The 26,523-nt window shown below is 43.0% G+C and overlaps 1 protein-coding gene across 1 annotated transcript; it reads left to right on the forward strand.

The window, feature by feature from the left end:
- The first annotated feature begins 1,911 nt into the window (after positions 1 to 1,911).
- Positions 1,912 to 26,237, forward strand: GPATCH1 (G-patch domain containing 1). Its single transcript, XM_073659762.1, has 20 exons — positions 1,912 to 2,063; positions 2,923 to 3,057; positions 4,075 to 4,160; positions 4,664 to 4,824; positions 6,479 to 6,576; positions 7,645 to 7,703; positions 8,343 to 8,585; positions 8,703 to 8,850; positions 9,905 to 9,984; positions 15,018 to 15,231; positions 15,439 to 15,729; positions 15,923 to 16,101; positions 16,285 to 16,412; positions 17,087 to 17,226; positions 17,566 to 17,723; positions 19,407 to 19,611; positions 20,425 to 20,535; positions 24,806 to 24,930; positions 25,581 to 25,729; positions 26,058 to 26,237. Exons 1-20 carry the CDS (start codon positions 1,991 to 1,993, stop codon positions 26,089 to 26,091), a joined length of 2,817 nt encoding a protein of 938 aa, XP_073515863.1. The 5' UTR covers positions 1,912 to 1,990; the 3' UTR covers positions 26,092 to 26,237.
- The last annotated feature ends 286 nt before the right edge of the window (positions 26,238 to 26,523 follow it).

The following is a 26,523-nucleotide window of genomic DNA, read 5'->3' on the forward strand; positions in this document are numbered from 1 at the left end:
TTTGCCTGAGCCATCCAGATTTTTCTCGCTGTTGTCTCACTTTATAGGTCAAGCCTATTTATCTCTAAGAATTTTTTGTCACTTTTCATATAAGGGAAGATAAGAAATACATGGAAAAGAAAACATAGTTTGCGTTCGTCGGATGCTTCTGTAGCAGCTCGCTATGTTTTATTGGCAAAATAAAAATAAAATTGGAATTATCCGGTGCCTTACGGTCATGTACTGTCCACAGAACCTGCTATGTGCAAAATTGTGCAGTTGTATTAATTACATTGGAAAAACACAAATCCAAAAACAATGTAAAAGAACATCTCTAAGAGTTTCTCAGAAGCTGAATGTGCAATAATGGGTATTCCCCCATAAAAAAGCACCGGTAAAACACCCTAAGTGTATGAGCACACGGCAATTTTTTAGAAATGTGCAAACCAAGCAAATTTTTCAGAAGAAAGAGGCTTCAGGACAAACCGGGAACATTTGTCCTTAAGTGTCATTGTTTGGATTCTAAAATTTGTTCACACTCTCCAAAAACTACAATTTTTAATAGTTTTTTTTTTTTAATTCGTTTTTGGAAAAAAAAATTATTTTACTGAAGCAATTTGGAAGAGTTTTGTTTCCCCTAAAACAAACCACTTCCGTAAAAATAATACCCACTCAAAAAAAATGTTCTCATATGAATAGCAAAGTAGATTTCCCATAGAAACAAATTGGGAACGTTTTCCGAGTGTATTTGAACACGTTTTTGGGGAGAATTTTGGATCATATCCCCTTAAAAAAAACAACTCTAAATCTCCAGAAATGCAATGATCAAGAAATGCTATTTTTGGGACATTTTTATTCTTGTTTTTCAGCCATTTTTTTCTACTTGACAGTGTCAAGTTTGCAGTGGATTCCATGATGAAACATTTCCTGAAGTGGATTCCTCTTCAAAAATTTCTCAGATTTTTCAGCCTTTTTTAACACTTTTCTTACTTAATTTAAATCAACTTTCAAATCTTTTTAGCTTTTTTTTTTTTTACATTTTTTTGCTAAGTTTTAAAAATTTCATCATGGAAAAAAAAGTGATGTCACTTATTTGAGGTGGATTCCCCATGGATTTTGCCTCATTCTTATCAAAAGGCTGCAAAACACCATTTTTTTTTTTTGCTTTTACGGCATTCCTTGTCTTGCAAAAATTACCCGTCAACATACTTCTTCAAGTCAGTGCGATTCTGCCGGTATCAAAGATTTTATTTTGTTATTTCAGTGGTGAATTATTTTTAATAAAAAATAAAAAGCAGCAAAATGTCACCCCCCTCTGAGAGACACCTGAGACCTCCGCTGAGGTGAGACCCTCATTTTCACCTCATGGCAGAAGCGTTTTTTTGCCAAAGAGGGGAGGGAAAGCAAAATAATAATGTAAAAATTAATGAAAAATATTTAAAAAATATATTTTAAAAATGCAAATAAAATCTAAAAAAAAATTTTTTTATGTATTTGGTATCGCCGCCTACGTAACTGTCGAAACTAGTGATATATCAAATTTGTCCCGCAAGGGAAAAAAAAATAATTGGCAGAACAGTTATTTTTCTAAAAAAAAAAGACTTGATAGGAGGAAAAACCTATTATGAGGGGGCGAAATTTGTGCCAAAATCCACCTCAAATATTCCTTATTTATTCCTTATACATGGGGGCACAGCAAAGGTGACGGAGATATTTTGGCAAAGTGGCCATGTTGTGTGCGTATTGTATTGGTTTTATTTATGATATATTTTTGTGATTTTTACACATCTGATATTTACTGTAATGGCAATGAAACTAAAGCTATTCAGAGCCACACAATGATATAACTCCTGTCAGACACAGCCGCCTGCTCTGACTGACATAACAGTAGCAGCAAGGCCTGGCATCATTCCAGCGCCTGGCAGGTTACCATGGGAACGCCCTCAGCGCCTGGAGAGCGAATCACGTGGAGGAGTTTGGTCCCTGCTCGGCGCCCGTAGTCGGAGCAAAGATGGCCGCGCACGCTAGTGACGGGGAGGAGGATTTTGTCACGTACGGGAAACCTCTGGAGCAGTACGAGGAGGGTGAGAGGCTGCGGGGACACTTCCACGGGGACACGGGTGCCGTGATACCGCTGCTGCCTGGGCTCTAGCTGTGCAGAGTGTTGCTGGAGAGGGAGGGACGATTTATTTTGTGTTTATTTATAACACAATATTAACAATAAATAAAGGCTCATGAAGGTAGAACAGGCCGCAGTGAGGTTACCCTGTGTAGTCTGTGGTTGTTGTGTGACTTTATAGCTACTTCCTTAAAATTATTTGTCGCCACTGGTTGTCTTTGCTCGTGGCCCGGACAGCCGTTGTTGTCGTCGGTGCTCGTGGCCCGGACAGCCGTTGTTGTCGTCGGTGCTCGTGGCCCGGACAGCCGTTGTTGTCGGTCCCCGTGGCCCGGACAGCCGTTGTTGTCGTCGGTCCCCGTGGCCCGGACAGCCGCTGTTGTCGTCGGTCCCCGTGGCCCGGACAGCCGCTGCTGTCGTCGGTCCCCGTGGCCCGGACAGCCGCTGCTGTCGTCGGTCCCCGTGGCCCGGGCCGCCGCTGCTGTCGTCGGTCCCCGTGGCCCGGGCCGCCGCTGCTGTCGTCGGTCCCCGTGGCCCGGGCCGCCGCTGCTGTCGTCGGTCCCCGTGGCCCGGGCCGCCGCTGCTGTCGTCGGTCCCCGTGGCCCGGGCCGCCGCTGCTGTCGTCGGTCCCCGTGGCCCGGGCCGCCGCTGCTGTCGTCGGTGCCCGTGGCCTTGCATGAGCTCCCACTTGCAGCGCCCCCTTGCCTCCTCTGTCCAGCTTTGCTCCTGCCCACGTCATTCACCTTCAGACCTTTTACTGTTGTGCTTGTTTCTGTCATTGTGTCACTGGTATACAATATCTGATGCAATGTGTTCTTCTTTCTTAGGGGAGCAGCCCAAGAGGCCGATACCTCTCCAGGAGCAAACTGTGAAAGATGAGAAAGGACGCTATAAACGCTTCCATGGCGCCTTCACCGGAGGGTTTTCAGCTGGATACTTTAACACAGTCGGTTCAAAAGAAGGTGAGACACTTTATCCTATGATCGGTAGAGCCCTGAAACTGGACAACCCCTTTAAAGGAAAAGGGAAAATTTTGTTTTAATAGCAAACCGCTGAGAATGCAAGTCCGAAAGTCCAGTCTGAATGGAGAGGTAATGTCTGACTACCATAAGGCTATGTGCCCACAATGCTGAAATGAAGCAGAAATTTTCCTGAGCGTTTCTGCATCTCCTTGGCAGGAAATTCATGCGGATTTTAGATGCGTTTTTCTGCCAGGGAGAAGTGTTTTTTTGCATGCATTTCCGCATGCGTTTTTTCAAGCTCTTTTCCAAGCGATTTTGAGCATCACTTGGAAAAGTGCTTGACAAGTTGGTCACGCAATATAAATCCATGCAACTGGCATTTAGTCGCGTAACTATCACATGACTAAATGACGTCAGCGCAGGTCCTTTCAGAACACCGCGGGACACAGAGGACGCCACTGGAGAAGAAGACCGGGGGCCGCCGGAGAGGTAAGTATAATGTTTTTTTTTTATTTTTCACGTTTTCATTCTTTTTTTTTTTACTAATGGTACCCGGTCTGGAGGAGAGTCTCCTCTTCTCCAGACCCGGGTACCATCCGTGCATTGAACCGCATAATATCCGCATGCATACATGTATACATGAGGATGTTATGCTGTTCAATGTAAGTCATGTGCTGCGGATTTGTCCGCAGCGGAAATTTCAGCAACATGTGCACAGCACATGTCAATTATCATTGGGAAACAACTTAACATACGTTTTTAATGCGTTTTCGCAGAGGAAATGGCGCCGCGGAAACGCCTTAAATCCGCATCGTGGGCACACAGCCTAAGTCTCCATTTAGGAGTTTGGTGCCTCCAATTACTGGGAGTATTAATGGTCAGACCCCAACTATTATATATGTATCGCCTATCTTAAGTGTTATTTAGTAGGACAACTCCTTTAAGAACCCTCCATCTGTGTAGGATGTCTGATTGGCGTATGCTATAGTGGTAATCTTTTGCTTTTTGTTATTTTAGGTTGGACGCCATCAACGTTTGTGTCTTCGCGACAAGGGAAATCGGAAAAACTTGTCAGTAGACCGGAGGATTTTATGGATGATGAGGTACAGAAAGGACACTGACATGTTCATCCATAGTGAAACGCTAGAGTCTTCATGGCCATTAATCCGTGTGTAAGAGAACTGAGTGATCCTCGGTCGCAGCCTGTGGCTGAGCTTCAATGGCGGGCCACGAGCAGCGTCCCCGGCTGACAGTTACCCATTAACCCCCCGAGATCGCGTAGTGAGAGCTGATGCGCATGGGCACTGGCACACTTTTAATTTTAAATGCCGTTGTCTGAGATTGACAGCGTCAATTAAATGATTAAAGTCATGGTCGAAGCTCGGCGCCAGATTCCCAGTTTCTGCCGCATGTGGAGGTTAATCAGCTTCTGAGCCCCCTCTACACTTTAAGACCCCTTCCCAGGACGTGAATACAACATCCTTTTGCAAGAAGGGGTCAAGAAGAACAGATACCTCCCAAGTATATTGAGATATGCCCTTGTCTATATCCTCAATGAGTCCTCATCATTGGACTTGTGACTTATGTAATTCCCCTTGATTTACAGGATCTTGGAGAGTTTGGGATCGCACCGAAGGAAATACTGACTACGGACGATTTTGCGTCAAAAACTAAAGACCGAATACGGGAAAAAGCCAGAGAGCTCGTGTCAGTCACCGCACCAATCCCAGGGGCGACCATACTGGAAGATCTCATAGCTCCAGCAAAGTAAACTTTTATGTCAATTTGACTTTCAGTATTTACCATTTCAGCAATACTAATGTCAGACTAGTCTTAAAGGGAATGGTGTAAAATGTAAAGCTTCCTGTCTAATAAGAGTCATCCATATATATATATATATATATATATATATATATATATATATATATATATATATATATACTAGATGGTGGCCCGATTCTAGAGTATCGGGTATTCTAGAATATGTATGTGGCCGACCGGGCGCAATCAGCAGAGCGGTGTTTACATTTGGCGCCAAAATCGCTGATTGCTCGCGTCCGGCGACCGTGACCAATCAGCAAAGTGGTGTTTAAATTTGGCGCCAAAATCTCTGATTTGTCGCTGCCGACGACCGCGACCAATCAGCGAACCGTGTTGGTGAAGACCGGAGAGCGTGTTTAAATTTGGCACCAACATTGCTGATTGGTCGCGGCCGGCGACTGCGACCAATCAGCTGAGCGATGTTTAAATTTGGCGCCAATCAGCGAATCTTAGTGAGGACCGGGGAGCGGCGCTGCGGGAGATGAGCGGCGGCGCCGCTCCCCGGTCCTCCCTTCACACTTACCGTTGGGAGATCAGCGGCCGGTAGCCGCATGGAGGTTAGCCACGCCGCCGCCGGTCGGGGTACTTCTGCTGCGAGCAGCCGGTCATTTCCCGGCTGCATCGCCGCTGACCTCTGTGCAGAGCGGTGTTTAAATTTGGCGCCAATATCGCTGATTGGTCGCGGCCTGTGGTCGCGACCAATCAGCGAGTCGAATTAGTGAGGACCAGGGAGCGGCGCTGCCTGTGCGGGTACTTCTGCTGCGAGCAGCCGGGAGATGAGCGGCTGCTCGCAGCAGAAGTATCCCGACCGATGGCGCCGCTTCCCGGTCCTCCCTTCACACTTGCTGTCGGGAGATCAGCGGCCCTTGGCGCTGATCTCTCGACGGTAGCCGCATGGAGGTCCTTCTGCTGCTAGCAGCCGGAATATGACCGGCTAGCGCCGTTCATCTCCCGGCTTCGTCGCCGCTGACCTCCGTGCGGCAGATGAGCCGCTAACGGCCGCTATCTTTTTCTTAAATCCCGCATCGCTAATTGGCCACGGCCGGCCCAATCAGCGACGCGGGATTTCCTGGACAGAAGGACAGTCAGACAGACGGGATAAGACGATTATATATATTAGATATGTTTGTGAAAAAAAATTGGGGACATGGTTGCTTATGCTTTAAAAATGGCAAATATGCAGCACTTACCTACTGAAGCCCCTGCTGCTCCTTTCCTCTCCACCTCCGTTGGCCATTTTTTGTTCTCAGGGGTGCAGTGTTTACATCCCGTCTGCAAATTGTGACTTCTACAGCCAATCACTGGCCTGATCCGTCTTGTCCCTGCATCAATGCTGTGCCAAATAATTTACTGTAGCGGTCCTTGAAGCAGGCGACTTTGGTACCGTTCAAAAGTATGGATTTTTTAATGAGTATTTTGGTCACCGCAGCCTGCGAGTTGCATCTACTTTTATTACGTTTCGATGTCAAGTTATGAAAATCGCCGCCAAATATTTTCAATTGCCACCCCACTAGTCAAGGTTCACCAAAACATTTCTGTGTCGTCTCTTTTTGCATTATTATTTTTTCTATTCTTCGTGTACTTTTGTCATTATCTTCAGGATCACTATGGGAGTGCAGCTTCTACGGCAGATGGGTTGGAAAGAAGGGCAAGGAGTGGGGCCCAGGATAAAGAGAAGAGCTCAGAAAAAAACAGCCGGTAGGTGGAGAAACAATACTGGAAATATCAAACCAAAGCTGACTTGCATCACTAAGCGACCACCGAGCGACTACTTGTTTGCCGGTCGGTGGTCATTTAATAGCCTTTTTATACAGGATGATGCAGCCTGTTTATCTAGGTCCTGGAAACGATCGTCCTTGATAATCTTTTATCGTAAATGGCGTTACACTAGGGCTGGGCATCATATATGGGGGTGCTGGTATGAAACCTCATATATGAGTAAGCAGTATAACTTTTTATTAGCTCTTATACACATACTTTATAAAAGTGGACAACCCCTTTAAATGTAAAAAGAATGTAGTAAAGTTTTACAGGCACGTTGTTACCTAGCATTACGGGAGAAGTGTGACCGTTAAAGCGACCTGTAACGTATGATTACAAGCAAGCGTTGTCAGCCACCATGGGCGAGGTTGCAATGTTTTCGTGTATAGATCTATAGGAATTCCTGCACTGATTCATCCGTCACCAGCAATTTGGAAGGGAACGTTATAGCAACATAAACACATCAAAAAGCAAATATCTAGCTATAAACATGGCTGCTTGATGGGCATGCAAGTCGCCCGTGAGTAAGAAGTTACACTGGGCCAAGTTGTGTCACATACGCATGTGCAGAATGTCGGCATCTTTCATAAAACAAGTGTCACATATTCTTCATTGCTATTGTCCCCTGATTTTCTATATATTTGCACTGAAAAAAGCGCACATTTTTATTTTAAAGAAAGTCCACGTAAATCGCGCAAGTCTGAAATGTGCTTTTTGTTGTGATTTTACCGTAGATTTCACATTATTCCTATCAAAAAGTTAAGATCTGATGTCAAAATTTGCAGCTTTTTTTGTTGGACAAGAACGAGCCTGTACGGATTTGTTTGTGCCAAGTATGGATGTGGTTTTGATAATCGCATCCACTTGAGCTGTACATAGAGTGGAGGCGCAGACAATTACTGATTATTCCTGAAAGGTCACTTATAATATGGAAAGTTTTAATCAAATATATACATAGAATGGACAGAAGAGTCAAGTTTGTTAAAGTGTTTTTTTGCTTTCCAGGAAGTAATGTGAAGAGGTATGGCTGTGCGCTGCCTCCGACGGGATCTGAGGAATCTGAGGTGGGTGTCCACGACTAATGATTCTTTTACAGGAGAAGATGTTCATGTATGTACACAGTGACTGCACCAGCAGAATAGTGAGTGCAGCTCTGGAGTATAATACAGAATGTAACTCAGGATCAGTAATGTAATGTATGTACACAGTGACTGCACCAGCAGAATAGTGAGTGCAGCTCTGGAGTATAATACAGGATGTAACTCAGGATCAGTAATGTATGTACACAGTGACTGCACCAGCAGAATAGTGAGTGCAGCTCTGAAGTATAATACTGGATGTAACTCAGGATCAGTAATGTAATGTATGTACACAGTGACTGCACCAGCAGAATAGTGAGTGCAGCTCTGGAGTATAATACAGGATGTAACTCAGGATCAGTAATGTAATGTATGTACACAGTGACTGCACCAGCAGAATAGTGAGTGCAGCTCTGGAGTATAATACAGCATGTAACTCAGGATCAGTACAGGATCAGTAATGTAATGTATGTACACAGTGACTGCACCAGCAGAATAGTGAGTGCAGCTCTGGGGTATAATACAGGATGTAACTCAGGAATACAGTAGTGACAACTTTTTCTGTAGATTAATTCTACACATAAACTGGACATTTTACAAGACTGAACTTTTATTCATTTACAGGATGAAGATGATGACTACGTACCTGAGAATATTACATTTGCACCCAAAGATGTGACTCCCGTAGACTTCACAGTAAAAGACAATGTCCATGGTCTGGGTTACCGGGGTCTTAACCCTCGTGAAGCCTTGTTTGGCTCTCTGAACACACACATTAATGTATTCAGCGACGCCTCGGAAAAGACGAGCAGTTTACTGGGTGATGTGCGACAGAGCAAAGGAAGGAAAGTGGGAATCTCTGGGCAGGTGAGGTGCAGGGTGCTGGTACAACTCCACTAATGTCTACATGTATAAAGCCAAACCACTGAAACCTGATGTTATTTTGGCTACTGGGTTCATGGTCTTTTGCTTTTGTTTGTGCAGGCTTTTGGCGTTGGTGCAATGGAAGATGACGACGATGATATTTACAGCGTTGACTCCTTGGCAAAATACGACACGGTCCTGCGGGAAGAGGAGACTGGAGATGGACTCTTTGGATGGACGGCACCAAAAGAGTACAAAAATAAAAAAGGTAACAGACGTCCGTGCCGATCTGATCATCCCGATATGTTCTGTACATTTCTAAATGGTTAAAGACTACGGTTGTGAAACTACAACTTCCATTATTCCCTGACTGCCGCGGACTGCGGAGATGGCATGTTGGGAGTTGTAGTTTCACAACAGCAGGGTGTGGAGTAACAGTAAAACTGCAGAATCTGACTACACATGGTGTGTTTGTAGTCTGTAACCATGGAGACACACAAGCCTGCATTAGAGCTGTATACACTCAAAATATAAATGCAGCAGAGTTATAGTAAAAAAAAAAAATGGAAATTGTACACCTGACTATAGATCCATTAGAGGGGTTCACTTTCCACCCTCCATCCGGAAAGCACGGGTATTGTGTGGCAGCTGCTTCTGCAGACGACAGGGGCAGCTATCTATCTGCAGCCTCTCTTTCTCACACACAAACTGGCGGACACTGTGCCAAGCACTTGTATGCACAGAGGCGTGCCCGGTGTGTTTATTTGCGTAGCTGTGGGCAGCAGAGTGTTTGCTGTGCACTCCTGTTTCCATAAAACCGGATGCTGTCAGATTAACCCCCTCCTTGCTAAATTCTGAGCAAGAAATGCTATCCTCTGCAGGAACCGTTTGGGTCCGTCTGGAAACATTTTTCACGTTCAGAGACCTCACCTGGCCATTTGCTCTAATTAAAGGGGTTGGCCACTTTGCTAAAAGGGTTCCCCTGGGGCTTCCCTTTGCAAGAACTTTGGCTGTGTACCGAGGGTGACAAGCTCAGTACTCCTGCAGCGCCCCCACAGCGAGAAGGAAGCATTGCACAGTGGAAAGTGAAACGCACGACATTCTGTTTTGCAGATTTTCTGTGTTATCTACTTTATGCTCTGATCTTATAGATCTGGGCCTCAACTCTATAACCCCAGAATAAGACGACACTGAGTTCCTTAAGAAATTTCTTCAAAGTTCTCTGCAAATATCTCTACGGTTGACTCACCGTGTTTCTATATATTTTTTTTTTTTGTATAATTTACCAAGTTAATTATTTTTTTGTTTTTTTTGTGTTTTAGGCCCGTCCAAAGAACTTCAGTATATCGGAAAAATGCTTGAAGGTTTTTGTCTGGCAGCACAAGCGCCTCCATCTAAAAAGGTAGTTAAATGGACGATTGTCTTTCTTTTTACACTAATTGGTCATATCTAAATATCATTAACCCCTTAACAACATCTGACGTACTAATACGCTTCTGTGCCCTGGGACTTAAGACCCAGACCCGTATTAGTACGTCATGGCGATCGCGCGCGCACACAGGCTGTGCGGGCGCGATCGCCGCCGGGTGTCAGCTGATTGTCACAGCTGACACCCGATACTATGTGCAGGGAGCGGTCCTGCACCGCTCCCAGCACATTAACCCCCGCGATGCTGCGATCGAAGTCGATCGCAGCATTGCGGGGGCAAGGGGAGGTGATCGCAGATACTCACCTCCTCTTCCGGCTTCCAGCGCTGTCTGCAAAGGCTTCCCGGGTGTTGCCATGACGACCCGATGTCGTCATGACAACCCGATGTCATGACAACATCCGGGTCACCAGACAGCAGGAAGATTGTTTGGACATGCGCAGTGCATCTCCAAACAATCTTCTCCCTGTCCGGCGCTGACAGCCTGCATGGCACAGGGATGGTGCTGCATTTCTGTGCCATGCAGGCGATCAGAGAAAAAAAAGTGAAAGTCCCAGAGTGGGACAAAGTAATAAACTATATAAGCTTCCAGAAAGTGAAAAAAAAAAATAAAAAAAAAATTGCAAAAATATAAAAAAAAAAGAAAAAAAATAATCCACCAAAAATAAAAATATAATGTACCCATCAATAAATATTATTATAAAAAAAACAAAAAAAAAACAATAAAAGTACACATATTTGGTATCGCCACGTCCGGAACAACCTGACCTATAAAACTGTCCCACTAGTTAACCCCTTCAGTGAACACGGTAAAAAAAAAAAAAAAAAAAACGAAGCAAAAAACAATGCTTTATCACCATACCGCCAAACAAAAAATGGAATAACACGCGATCAAAAAGACAAATATAAATAAAAATGGTACTGCTGAAAACGTCATCTCGTCCCGCAAAAAACAAGCCGCCATACAGCTCCATCATCCGAAAAATAAAAAAGTTATAGCTCTCAGAATAAAGCGATGCTAAAAAATATTTTTTTCTATAAAATTGCTTTTATTATGTAAAAGTGCAAAACATAGAAAAACTATATAAATGTGGTACCGCTGTAAACGTACTGAGCCGAAGAATAAAGCTACCTTATCAATTTTACCACACGCGGAACAGAATAAAAAAAAACAAAAAAACAATTCCTGAATTGTTGGTTTTTGTTTATTCTGCCTCCCAAAAATCGGAATAGAAAGCGATCAAAAAATGTCACGTGCCTGAAAATGGCACCAATAACAACGTCAAGTCATCCCGCAAAAAACGAGCCGTCACATGACTGTCTGCCAAAATCTGGAAAAATTATAGCTCTCAAAATATGGCGATGCAAAAACTAGATTTTACAAAAAATGCGTCTTTTAGTGTGTGACAGCTGTCAGTCATAAAAACCCCATATGATTCTGGTATTGCTGTAATCGCACCGACCCGAAGAATAAAGTCGTCTAATCACTTATACCGCACAAGGAACGGCGTAAAAAATAAACTCTTGGGTTAGGATTGGGCTAGGGTTAGGGCTGGGTTTGGGGCTAGGGTTGTTCTAGGGTTAGAGTTGTGCTACGGTTAGGGCTGGGGTTGGGGTTAGGGTTGGAGTTAGGGTTGTGCTAGGGCTGGGGTTGGGGTTAGGGTTGTGATGGGGTTGGGATTTTTTTCAAAAGTAAGAAAAAAAGATGACGATATGGCGACTAGTGTTGAGCGCAAGTGCTCGCTACTTGAGTTTGCATCGGGTGCTCTGGTATGCATTGAGTATTGTGGGTATTTGAGTGACATGCTCGAGTCTCTGCCCCATATGCTTCGCGGCCAAAAAAACTTTACGGGGATTTCCTGCCATGCACGAGCGATCCCCCGCATGTTTTTTTTTGGGTGTCTAATAAACGTGAAACATGCGGAGCAGGGACTCGAGCATGTCACTCGAGCACACGCTGTACATGGTGCATACCTGAGTACCCGATGCAAACTCAAGTAGCGAGCACTTGCGCTCAAGACTAATGACAACTTATTCAATATGATGACCTAATGTAAACAAATTCTGTGTCGTACCTCTGGATTCAAAATGTTCACTATACACCTTAATAAAATCCTTGGGGGGTATAGTTTCCAAAATGGGGTCACTTGTGGGGGAGCTCCACTGTTTAGGCACATCACGGGCTCTCCAAACGCAACATGGTGTCCGCTAACAAATTGAATGGAAAATCGTCTCAAATTGTTAGCGGACACCATGTTGCGTTTGGAGAGCCCCTGTGTGCCCAAACATTGGAGCTCCCCCACAAGTGACCCCATTTTGGAAACTACACCCCCCAAGGCACCTATCTAGATGCATAGTGAGCACTTGGAACCCCAGGTGCTTCACAAATTGATTCATAAAAATGAAAAAGTGTTTTTTTTTTCACTTTTTCATTTTTACGAATCAATTTGTGAAGCACCTGGGGGTTCCAAGTGCTCACTATGCATCTAGATAGGTGCCTTGGGGGGTCTAGTTTCCAAAATGGGGTCACTTGTGGGGGAGCTCCAATGTTTGGGCACACAGGGGCTCTCCAAACACAACATGGCGTCCGCTAATTATTCAAGCAAATTTTACAATCAAAAAGTCAAATGGCGCTCCTTCCCTTCCGAGCCCTGCCGTGCGCCCAAACAGTATTTTTTCCCCAAATATTGGGTATCTGCGTGCCCAGGGGAAATTGCACAACAAATTTTGGGGTCCATTTTTTCTTGTTACCCCTGTGAAAATAAAAAAAAAAATGGGTCTAAAGTAACATTTTTGTGAAAAAAGTTAAATGTTCATTTTTTTCTTCCACATTCAAAAAATTCCTGTGAAGCACCTGAAGGGTTAATAAAGTTCTTGAATGTGGTTTTGAGCACCTTGAGGGGTGCAGTTTTTAGAATGGTGTCACTTTTGGGTATTTTCTGTCATAAAGACCCCTCAAAGTGACTTCAAATGTGATGTGGTCCCTAAAAAAATGGTTTTGTAAATTTTGTTGGAAAAATGAGAAATCGCTTGTCAACTTTTAACCCTTATAGCTCCCTAACAAAAAAAAATTTTGGTTCCAAAATTGTGCTGATGTAAAGTAGACATGTGGGAAATGTTATTTATTAACTTTTGTGTGACATATCTCTCGGATTTAAGGGCATAAAAATTCAAATGTTGAAAATTGCAAAATTTTCAAAATTTTTGCCAAATTTCCGTTTTTTTCACAAATAAACGCAAGTGATATCAAAGAAATTTTACCACAATCATGAAGTACAATATGTCACGAAAAAACAATCTCAGAATCAGGGGGATCTGTTGAAGCGTTCCAGAGTAATTACTTCATAAAGTGACAGTGGTCAGAATTGTAAAAATTGGCCCGGTCATTAACGTGCAAACCACCCTCGGGGTTAAAGGGGTTGAACAGGTTTTTTTTTTTAAGCCTACTCTGGAGAAGATCTAAAGCTATGTGCCCACGATGCAGAAATGCTGCGGACTCTTCCTGAGCGTTTCTGCATCTCCCTGGCAGAAAAAACGCATGCAGATTGTACATGCGGATTGTACATGCGGATTGTACATGCATTTTTTCTGCCAGGTAGAAGCGTAAGTGAAGCGTTTTGAACATGCAATTTCGCATGCGGGTTTTCAAGCGCGTTTTAGCATCACTTGGAAAAGTGCTTGACAACTTGGTCACACAATATAAATCCATGCAACCGGCATGGATTAATATAATGTGACCAAGTTACGATGCTGCAAATGCAGCTTCAATAGTAAAAAATAAATAAATAAGTAAAATAAAAAAAAACATTATACTCACCTTCAGATGGCCCCCGGTCTCCTCAGCGATGCATCCAATATGTTCGGCGGCTCCCGGTGCTCTAAAAAGGACCTTCCATGACGTCAATTAGTCATGTGATGGTCATGCGACCATCACCTGACCGCTGACATCATCGGTCGCCTGACCGTCACATGACTAAATGACGTCACGGAAGGTCCTTGCAGACCACCGCTGGAAGCCAAGGAGACAGCAGCGCCGCTCAGAGGAGACCAGGGGGCGCCGGAAAGGTGAGTATAAGGGTTTTTTTTTAATTTTAATTCTTTTTTAACTACAGGTACTATGATACCCGGGTCTGGAGGAGAGTCTCCTCTTCGCCAGACCCGGGTACCATCCGCTCATTGAATCGCATAATATCTGCATGTGTACGTGTAGTCATGCGGATGTTATGCGGTCCAATGCAAGTCAATGGCGGCTGAAACGCCGCGATTCCGCAAAATTGCAGACCTTCTACCAAGCGTTTTTTAAGCGTTTCCGCGGCGGAATTGCCGCTGAAGAAACGCTTAAAAAAACGCATAGTTGGCACACAGCCTAAAAAGCAGACACCATTTCAATGCCTTGGCAGTCCAACGCTGAAGCATGGGTAGTCCTTCAACCTCTTTTTTACAAGCCGTAGGCATGTGACACCTGCAGCCAAACAGTGCCATAGCATCAACATCATGGCTCAGCAATGAATGGTAAAGTATGGTTGTGATTGCCTGCAGTGGTCACAAGAAGTGGGAGGATCACCAGAACATCCATACTGGATCGACAGACGATAGAGGAGATTTTTTTTTCTTTTTTTGTTTTACAACATTTAATCTTTTTTTTTTATTAATAATAATGATGATGATTATATTTAATAATAATATTTAATAATATTTTGTATTATTATTTAATAATATAATATTAATTTTTTTATTATTATTAGATGTCCAATCGTGGTCAGTCCCTATTTTTGGGCAAATTTTATCTAAATTTTCTTTGTTTTTTTTTCTAATGGCCTCTAAAGGAGTCTAAAATAGTATGTGCTCTGCCGGGAACTCAAACTATTTTGCTGTCCCAATGCTTTATACTTCAGCTTTGCTTGTTCACATTGCTGGTGTTTTACAACCACAAGCCCAACTGAAGCCAGAGATTAGCAAGGAATTGATTTCCATGACTTTTAATATTCATTGTCTTCTTTTATCCTCAGGTTTATCCAGCTCCCGACCTCCCCAGGGATTACAGGCCTGTTCACTATTTTAGACCCGTGCTAGCTGAGAACAGTCAGAATTCGGCAGTTCTCCAGGCCATGATTGGATCCTCCTCGAAACCCAGTGTGGCAACTGTCAAAGAGCAAGCGACCAGCAGACACCAACTCAATTCTTCCCAGCGAAGAGAGTTGTTGGGAGAAGCTCCACTTCAGGGTGAGTGAGATAGGTCTGTACTAACCTGCCAAGCCCTTTTAGTGCAGCAGTCCTTGTCCCCAACTGTTCTCTTAGGTGACACATCGTCCCCAGAAGAAGAAACAATCAATGGCCACATCGGTGACGCGCGTCGGTGGGGAACAACCCCTTCAGTATAGGTGTTGCTTCTTGTATTCATTAATGTTTTTTTCATGTTTGATTCTTTAGGATCCACATCGGTTTTGGACCTCCTTTCTGAAAAAGACAGAGGACGAATCCAGGATGCGAGGCAGAATCTGGAAGAACAGAGAGCCAAGGCCCAGAAACTTGCGCAGGAAGCTTTGAAAAAACGTTTCCAGGCTTCCGCTGCAGAAGAGAAGGACAGCAAGTTGCAGCAGAGTCTGCTTGACAGACAGCTGATCCCGGAGCATGCCGGAGAATTTCGGCCATTCGAAAGAAATCCAGAAAAGCAAAAGAGATATGAAAACTATATTAGGAGCCTTCACAAGGGACAGAAAGGTACTAATGATTTAAAGGAATTGTTTCATTGCAGACCCCTTTACTTATGAGCGCCCCATGAGCTGAAATTTGACATTGGGTCTGCTTTTAAGTGTTTTTCCGATAGTTGATAATTTTTGGAGGCTGGAATACTTCTTTAAATGCACCTTTTGCATTTATTTTTACAATTTAGCCGAATTCTTCCTTTTTGCAGATGCCTTGGAGAGCTGCCTAGATGCCAACATGACTGAATGGGAACGATCCCGCGAGCGAGAGGAGTTCATGCGATCTGCCATGCTGTATAAGCCCACCAACTCCCATCTCTCCTCTCGGTTCACCAGGGGAAAACATGAGGACGATTCAGACACTGTTGAAGTACCGAGGGATGAGGAGGTGTGTACATATCTGCCTTATGTATGTGTATATATGATATACATAAATATGTATACCTCAATAAATATATATCTATCTCTCAACAAATGTATATATAATATATATGTTGGCGAAAATACTAATTTAGAAAAAAAGTTGTATATATGCTCCTAACTCCTATCATTCCCTTCATGTCTCCTGTAGGGTGACATAAATGACAAGGCTTCAGCGGTGAAAATGAAAATGTTTGGAAAACTGACGAGGGATAAATACGAGTGGCACCCCGACCGACTGCTGTGCAAACGGTTTAATATTCCCGATCCTTATCCAGGGTAAGCTGCAGGAGAATGTCATTCATACAGTGTCCGCAGGCTCCGACTTGCCTGTCGGTCTGGTCAATAAAGGGACACATTAGAAATAATATACTCCCTTCAGAAGAGTCCATTCACGTCTCTATTTCTTCTGGTACAGTCCAAAGCCTTTCATTACAAAATACTCATAAAGTCATCATTAAAAAAGCGCTGTTAACATTAAAATTCAGCAACAAGCTGATGAAAAAAAAGCTCAACCCTGGGTTTCACTGTCAGCAGCTTCTTCTGGGGCATGGTCAGCGACCATTCTAGCGTCCTGTAAATAGCCACTGCCCACAAGTCATAAACATAAAACATACCCAAAATGTATATTAGCTCACATTTAACACCAGTGCAATAGGTAGGATTTCAGCATATATTATAGGAAGTTTTTAAAAATTCTAAAATAAAAAAAAAAAAAAAAAAAAAAGAAACCAATTTTTTTAATAAATAAAAAGCAAAATCCACATAGTGACAGAAATTATAAATTATATTCCACTACTTGTGATAGTTCTAGTGGGGTAAAAATAACATAAATAGAAATGTATGGACATACAGATCTCGAAGGACGGACAGGGAAGGATGGGCATTGGTGGATGGACTGATATAGATATTTGGAGATTTTTTTTTTTAGTTTATATCATGTTTATTTGCAGGTCAGCCATCATTGGGCTTCCAAAAATCAAAAGGGACAAGTTTTCTGTCTTCAATTTTTTAACTATTCCTGAAACACAACCTCCAGCTAATAGTGTAACCTCAGCTGGACCGGAGAAGCCTCAGCTGACTTCTGAAAGCAGTAGGTGCTCATTTTTTTTATTTTTATTTTACCATAAACTTTTAGAATAGAAAAAAATGAAATGATTTTTGCAGCTAGTCTTTAAAAAAAAAAAAATCAGAGTTTTTTTTCTCTGCATGGTTACCGACTACAGTGGAGCTGTATACAAGTTACGGCAGTAGAATTTTTTTCAAGACTATTCACAATAAGAAGCTGCTTTTTTTAAAATCTTTACACTATAAATATAGGGTAGAAATAAAAATAACTGCAACAGTTCATATACCCATGGAATCAAAATAAGTATTGCAACGCTCTTAGTTTTTGTAGTCACTTATTTCTTCGTTGATTTATACATTATAGAATCAAGGAAATCATCCAGGTGGGATATGTCCGCTGCTGAAGAAAAGAAGAAAGACTCGATCGGCGACTTTTTATGTCTGGTGCGCAGTAAGAGTGAAGAAACCAACACAAAACCAAAAGATTCCCCGTCTACAGCAGCTGCCGTCGTGCCAGCCCAGGTATGTCTATAGCTATGGTGTAGGTGTACCTATAGATTTAGGTTAATGGTTGTGTGTAATCACCTCCATTCTGGTGCCAGAAGCAAAAGTTCATGCTCGAGGGCACATGACATTATTTTTATTTAAAAGTTACGTTCTGGAGTCGTGCTTAAGGATTTGCAGGCCAAATCTCTAATCTGTTGCAAGCCTGCTCCTACCTGCCGAGATCCCCGGCTCCACTGCTGATTACTAGACCCTGCAACGTCATTACATTTTTGCGAGACGCACACCTGAAGTCACAGGGGCCTGCTAATCAGAAACGATGCTGCAGGTAGTAGGGGGTTTGCAGGACTCTTGTGAATCTCTTTTTTTGCTGAGCTCTACTATGCACAATTTTTGCAATTGTATTATATTCTTTATTGGAGTCGTAAGTTAAGCAAATTTTCCAAATGACTTTAGAGTTCTCGTCTGACTCGAATTATTCGTTAAGGCTTGATTAAGCCTGTCGCGGCCGATCGACCTGTTCGTGCACCCTCTCTAATAGGCTGTGTATCTGCATTAAGTTTAAGTTACTGATAACCATACACATGAATAGTCATCCCTGTAATTCCAGGACCCACCGTGTCAGCCAAAGCAGATCTTTCTGATACTTTTTTTTTTAATCAGATAGTTTTTTTATTGAATTTTCCAAATAAATATGCAAATAGTCCAAACCACTTGCATCTTGCCCCCACCCCAAACAAAACAATTCTCAGTAAAATAGAGATTTCATAGCGCACAAATTAATACATTCCAGATGAGTTATAATGGAAAAACTCCCAGACAATTGGTAGAATGCACGGCGGGATAGTCTCTGTAACCACTTCTTATTTAGTAGATGAAGTTTCTCAGAGGTAAGACGCGTTCCTTGCAGACAAATCATAGCAGGTTAGGCACCAAGACTGCAATGTAAACTTTAATAGAACCTGAAAAAAAAAAATCATCATTGTAGAAACCTGTCCAACAAGCAGGGACGTATTCCTTCCCCTATACTCACAAATCACCATATTTCTGAAGAATTAAAGTTTATACCACAGGAGCATCAACTTGTAACGTCCTGAATTTGATCCCGGCGTATTTGCCTCTCATTCGTATTCTTTTGGGTCTTGAATTAAAGTGTCCAGTACCTCCGGCTACCGCCCTTATCTTGGCAGGGTACATCATTGAGTGGGATGTGCAAATTTTTCAGATGTCTTTTGATATCAAGGAATTTGGCTCTTTGTTTCTGCACAGAATAGTCTGGAAAGATTGAGATTTCAGATCCATTAATGGTAATATCTTGGTGATCCCTTTCCTGTTGCAGGATAATATCTCTGTCCCGGTAGTGTAAGATTTTAGCCTTCACAGGTCTTGGAGGAAGAGAACTGTCGGCTATTTCCCACCATCATCCTATTCCCCGAAGTAAAGTACCTCCAAACTCAGCAAGTTATCCGGTAGATGTATGGCGATTTTCAGGTCTGATCTTCAGGTCCTAGATCAGATAAATAGGTAGATGCTCGGCAGGAGCTCTTTTGTCTTCTTGCTCTCACATGTCGTGCCCCCAAACTTTCTGATACTTACAGACTTACAGAAATGGGTACTGATTGGGGATTCCAGATTGATATATCACCTCCTTTTATTGTCAGCACTTATTTTTTTAAAGAGCTAAATATGTCACTTTTCTAGGGACCATCAGATCACACAGAGCAGGATCCTGAAGAGGAAGAAGAAAAGAGGCCGCCCATTGATTTGTTTAAAGCGATATTTGCAGATTCTTCTGATGATAAATCCTCCTCTTCAGATGAAGAAAGTGATGAGGACTCGTCTCCTACTCCCAATACAGAGGCTGATACCAGCAAGTCGGAGGCTGCGGCACCATCCAGTGTCCAAGGTAATGAATCTTAGCATTATTGACCGCTCCCTTACCGATAAACTTGGCAGAGGAAGCGATCAGTTGTCTCGCATGCGATCATCAGTTGTCTCGCATGCGATCATCAGTTGTCTCGCATGCGATCATCAGTTGTCTCGCATGCGATCATCAGTTGTCTCGCATGCGATCATCAGTTGTCTCGCATGCGATCATCAGTTGTCTCGCATGCGATCATCAGTTGTCTCGCATGCGATCATCAGTTGTCTCGCATGCGATCATCAGTTGTCTCGCATGCGATCATCAGTTGTCTCGCATGCGATCATCAGTTGTCTCGCATGCGATCAACTCCAAGACCTGAAGAATGGTCCACTCACTTCTTTTAGCAGCTTAGGCATCTTTGGAAATCTGAAGACGCTCAAAAGACTGAACATACGAACAGCGAGTCGTATTGACATAAAGATACAGATGTTCATTCTTTTTAGCATTTTTCCCAGAATTTTTCTCCGGATGGTTTGGCAGCAGAAGCGTGCATTCACACATTGTACATTTGGCGTATGCATCAAACATTTCCAGAAGTAGCTATTTACTAGACAGATACCACAAGTGTATCCTTGGCCATATATACTTTATTATTTTGCCATATAGAATAGCAAAGCTTGTTCGTGCTTTACATAGTCGGTCAATCACAGGATGTAGTACTCCATTTTGCCTGCAGCTTTTACGCTTTGTCTTATTTTTGCAGATTATCGCTCTGCAGTAATTACTATTGTAGTTCTAACATGAAAATAATTATTACCGTATTACTGAGATCTTTGTCCCCTTTTTTATTCACAGAACCCGAATCAACAATTTCGACTCCTCCGTTTGTTTCTGCCGCAAAGGAAGATACGGAAATAATGGACACAGAAGAATTTGGTCCTAAGTTACCGCCTGCACCTTCATCTAGTAAGTCGTCCAACTGGTGCATAGAAAGTGTAGAGAACATGTCTCATTTTATCTATCTATCTATCTATCTATCTATCTATCTATCTATCTATCTATCTATCTATCTATCTACATTGCTCAAAAAATAAAGGGAACACTCAAATAACTCATCCTAGATCTGAATGAATGAAATCTTCTCATTGAATACTTTGTTCTGTACAAAGCTGAATGTGCTGACAACAAAATCACACAAAAATCATCAATGGAAATCACATTTATTAACCAGTGAAGGCCTGGATTTGAAGTCACCCCCAAAATTAAAGTGGAAAAACACACTACAGGCTGATCCAACTTTGATGTAATGTCCTTAAAACAAGTCAAAATGAGGCTCAGTATTGTGTGTGGCCTCGACGTGCCTGTATGACCTCCCTACAACGCCTGGGCATGCTCCTGATGAGGCTGAGTATTGTGTGTGGCCTCCACGTGCCTGTATGACCTCCCTACAACGCCTGGGCATGCTCCTGATGAGGTTACAGATGGTCTCATGTGGGATCTCCTCCCAGACCTGGACTAAAGCATCCGCCAACTCCTGGACAGTCTGTGGTGCAACGTGACGTTGGTGGATGGAGCGAGACACGATGTCCCAGATGTGCTCAATCGGATTCAGGTCTGGGGAACGGGCGGGCCAGTCCATAGCTTCAATGCCTTCATCTTGCAGGAACTGCTGACACACTCCAGCCACATGAGGTCTGGCATTGTCCTGCATTACTAGGAACCCAGGGCCAACCGCACCAGCATATGGTCTCACAAGGGGTCTGAGGATCTCATCTCGGCACCTAATGGCAGTCAGGCTACCTCTGGCGAGCACATGGAGGGCTGTGCGGCCCTCCAAAGAAATGTCACCCCACACAATTACTGATCCACTGCCAAATCGGTCATGCTGAAGGATGTTGCAGGTAGCAGATCGCTCTCCACGGCGTCTCCAGACTCTGTCACGTCTGTCACATGTGCTCAGTGTGAACCTGCTTTCATCTGTGAAGAGCACAGGGCGCCAGTGGCCACTTTGCCAATCCTGGTGTTCTGTGGCAAATGCCAAGCGTCCTGCATGGTGTTGAGCTGTGAGCACAACCCCCATCTGTGGACGTCGGGCCCTCATACCACCCTCGTTGAGTCGGTTTTTTACCATTTGTGCAGACACATGCACATTTGTGGCCTGCTGGAGGTCATTTTGCAGGGTTCTGGCAGTGCTCCTCCTGTTCCTCCTTGCACAAAGGAGGAGGTAGTGGTCCTGCTGCTGGGTTGTTGCCCTCCTATGGCTCCCTCCACGTCTCCTGGTATCTGCTCCATGCTCTGGACACTGTGCTGACAGACACAGCTACCCTTATTGCCACAGCTTGTACTGATGTGCCATCCTGGATGAACTGCACTACCTGAACAACCTCTGTGGGTTGTACTGTAGACACCGCCTCATGCTACTGTACCTCTAGGGGTGAGAGCAATGGCAAAATGAAAAAGTGACCAAAACAACAGCCATAAAGGATGAGAACAGAGAAATGGTCTGTGGTCACCACCTGCAGAACCGCCACCTTTATAGGGGGTGTCTTGCTAATTGCCGATCATTTCTACCACTTGTCTGTTCCATTTGCACAACAGCAGGAGAAATTGATTCACAATCAGTTGCTTCATAACTGGACAGGTAGATTTCACAGAAGTGTTATTGACGTGGAGTTACATTGTGTTGTTTAAGTGTTCCCTTTATTTTTTTGAGCAGTGTGTGTGTATCTATCAATCTATCTATCCCTCTATCTATCTATCCCTCTATCTATCTTCTATCTATCTATCTATCCCTCTATCTATCCCTCTATCTATCCCTCTATCTATCCCTCTATCTATCCCTCTATCTATCCCTCTATCTATCCCTCTATCTATCCCTCTATCTATCCCTCTATCTATCCCTCTATCTATCCCTCTATCTATCCCTCTATCTATCCCTCTATCTATCCCTCTATCTATCCCTCTATCTATCCCTCTATCTATCCCTCTATCTATCCCTCTATCTATCCCTCTATCTATCCCTCTATCTATCCCTCTATCTATCCCTCTATCTATCCCTCTATCTATCCCTCTATCTATCCCTCTATCTATCCCTCTATCTATCCCTCTATCTATCCCTCTATCTATCCCTCTATCTATCCCTCTATCTATCCCTCTATCTATCCCTCTATCTATCCCTCTATCTATCCCTCTATCTATCCCTCTATCTATCCCTCTATCTATCCCTCTATCTATCCCTCTATCTATCCCTCTATCTATCCCTCTATCTATCCCTCTATCTATCCCTCTATCTATCCCTCTATCTATCCCTCTATCTATCCCTCTATCTATCCATCTATCTATCCATCTATCTATCTATCTATCTATCTATCCCTCTATCTATCCCTCTATCTATCCCTCTATCTATCCCTCTATCTATCTATCTATCTATCTATCTATCTATCTATCTATCTATCTATCTATCTATCTATCTATCCCTCTATCTATCTTACACCATCCTTATTGAAAAAATGACCAAGTATGCAATGGACCAGGCAACTGTTAGGTGGATTCATAACTGGCTTAGTGATCGGACTCAAAGGGTGGTTGTAAATGGCTTCACATCCAGCTGGATGAATGTCTCAAGTGGGGTACCACAGGGCTCCGTCCTGGGACCTGTATTGTTCAACATCTTTATCAATGATTTAGATGAAGGAATTGAGGGTAAACTGATTAAATTTGCTGATGACACAAAGCTAGGAGGGATAGCTAATACTAGAGAAGAGAGAGAGAGAGGATTCAAAAAGACCTAAATAAACTGGAGCAGTGGGCAGCAACCAACAGAATGGTTTTTAACAGGGAAAAATGCAAAGTACTACATCTGGGCAATAAAAATGAAAAAAGCATATACAGAATGGGAGGAATAGAGCTAAGCAACAGTACATGTGAAAAAGACTTAGGTATACTAATAGATCATAGACTGAACATGAGTCAACAGTGTGATGCAGCAGCAAAAAAGGCAAATACAATTCTGGGATGTATTAACAGAAGCATACAGTCTAGATCACGTGAAGTCATTATCGGTCTTTACTCCCCTTTGGTCAGACCTCATCTGGAATACTGTGTACAGTTTTGGGCACCACATTTTAAAAAAGACATAGACAAACTGGAGCAAGTTCAGAGAAGAGCGACCAGAATGGTGACTGGTCTGCAAACCATGTCCTATGAGAAACGGTTGCAGGATTTGGGAATGTTTAGCTTGCAAAAAAGAAGACTGAGAGGAGACTTAATAGCTGTCTACAAATATGTCAAGGGCTGTCACATTGTAGAAGGATCATCTTTATTCTCATTTGCACAAGGAAAGACTAGAAGCAATGGGATGAAACTAAATGGGAGGAGACACAGATTAGATATTAGAAAAAACTTTTTGACAGTTAGGGTGATTAATGAGTGGAACAGGCTGCCACGAGAGGTGGTGAGTTCTCCTTCAATGGACGTCTTCAAACAGAGGCTGGACAGACATCTGTCTGAGATGATTTAGTGAATCCTGCTTTGAGCAGGGGGTTGGACCAGATGACCCAGGAGGTCCCCTCCAACTCTACCATTCTATGATTCTATGATTCTATCTATCCCTCTATCTATCCCTCTATCTATCTATCTATCCCTCTATCTATCTATCTATCTATCCCTCTATCTATCTATCTATCTATATCTATAATAAAACCAGGGATGCGGGTGAGGGTGAGAGAGTGTGAGGGTGAGCTTGGGAGCGTCTGAGGGTGAGCTTGGGAGCGTCTGAGGGTGAGCTTGGGAGCGTCTGAGGGTGAGCGTGAGTGTGTAAGGGTGATCTCCCAGCTGCATCGCCGCTGACCTCCGTGCGGCAGATGAGCCGCTAACGGCCACCATCTTGTTCTGAAATCCCGCGTCGCTGATTGGCCGCGGCCGGACCAATCAGCGATGTGGGATTTCCTGGACGGAAGGACAGACAGACAGACGGGATAAGACAAAAATGTATATAATTTGTCTTATCCAGTCTTATATATATATAATTTTTGCACCGATTTCTATAGGCGCCTACGAATGGGGTCGAATGAGTGCGTGACTTTGACGCTAACATCTCGGTGTTACCGCCGCAAACCCGTGCGCTCATTGGCTCCGTCATGCAGCAGCGACACACCGTGGGACTGTACCCTAACTACATGTGTACATAAATGGCTTTTTCATGTTTTTAGTTTTTTCTGTACTCGCCCACTTCCAGGCAGTCCTCCAATGCCAAGCACTTACTCATCAGGAAATCTGAATGAACCCGCTAAGAAACAGAAACATAAAAAACACAAAGAAAAACACAAGGGGAAAAAGGAGCATAAACACAAGAAGGAAAAGGTGAGACATTGTGTAATGATAATCATTTAATGTCATAGTTATAGCAGGGAAGCGATCAGTTGGGGTATGTGCATCCGGGGGCAGAAAATCAGCTGAGCAGTAGAGTTGCAGCACCTGAGACATCCACTTTTTTCTTACTTTGTAAATGAGCTGTTAAGATCTATGGGCGGGACAGAGATCTCCCTGAGAATCGGCCTCCGGAGCTTAGTACCAGTGTGAGACATGTAATGACCGATAGTTCATTTTGATTTGATCTACATGTTTTACACTATTTAATTTATAATAAGATCTGGAGACAGATTTTCGAGGAGATCTATGTCCGGCCCATAGATCTTAACAGCTCATTTACATATTAAGAAAATCATGGATTTCTCTTGAATAAGGCATAGGATTGTTGATATCAAGGTATCATTTTATTCAGTTTTCCATGACCTGAATGCCCATATAGACGGCTTAGGAGGACTAATCCTACTGACAGACTCTCTAAAACAGGAAAATCCCAATTAGCCCTTATTCTAATAAATTGAATGCAAGAGCAGGAAAGAGAAATAATGCTTTTTATAGGGTGGGGGGGGGGGGGTCTTTTGCAAAAGAAAATTAGTAATAATTACAAATTATTGGTTGTACGCCAATTTGATTTTCTACTATAGAAGAAAAAACACAAAAAGCAAAAGCACAAAAGTAAACGAAAAAGTAGGAAAACCGATGACAAAAGCACCGACTCCGACGATGACCGCAGCGGAAGTCCCAGCGAGGCTGAAAACACAGGGGACATAACGCCCAGAAAGCTACTGAAGAGGTCAGTGGTCTTAAATAAGGTGGTCTTATACGCTGTGGACAACTACATGAGTGATGGTGGGTGATTTGGGTTTGTTTTTTTTTTTATTTCATAGGAGCCAACCTTTTTTTATATGGTTTTGTCCTTTTTGCCGTGATTTTCTTAATCATGGTAAAAGCATAGTTTTTTTTTTTAATTATGAAAAACTTCTGTTTTGCCACAATTAGGATAATTGATGCAAAAATACACACATACACTTTAATTCTATTTGCATTCAGTGCATATATGTATATATTTATTATTATGTGTACACTATTAATTATTATTATTTCTTTATTTTATCTTCCAGGTTGAAAAATCTTCCCATTCCTCCCTCAAAGTGATGATTGATCTATCCGCCAGTGAATGGATCTTCTCCCTTTCTTCCCGAGCTACAAAAAATATATTTGTGTACAGAGGCTTTAATGTGAATGTGTATATTATAAGGAAATGTATTTCTATGAAATAAAATCAGGACTTTGTTCTTAAAGCCTGTCTGCTTGTATTCAGTATACTGTGGTCTTTAATGACCTGATATGAGAGAAGGAGAAACACAGCTAAAAAGTTAATCAAAACAGACAACCCCTGTAATGTGGTGTTACTGGCCATGGCACTTGAGATTTTTGGCCTGGGAACGTTGATGTTGCGGATTTATTTTCCCTGTACCAGACCCTACAGGGAAGAATAGAAATACATAGAAGCCATTCAGATGGAAGGCCCAAGTTCACCAGGGTAAGAACTGCTGCGTGTCATCAACTTGTGATTCTTCTGCTTCT

This window comes from Phyllobates terribilis, unplaced genomic scaffold (assembly GCF_046119375.1).
Source record: "Phyllobates terribilis strain yellow unplaced genomic scaffold, ASM4611937v1 Scaffold_14__1_contigs__length_39327217, whole genome shotgun sequence".
NCBI lineage: Eukaryota > Metazoa > Chordata > Amphibia > Anura > Dendrobatidae > Phyllobates > Phyllobates terribilis.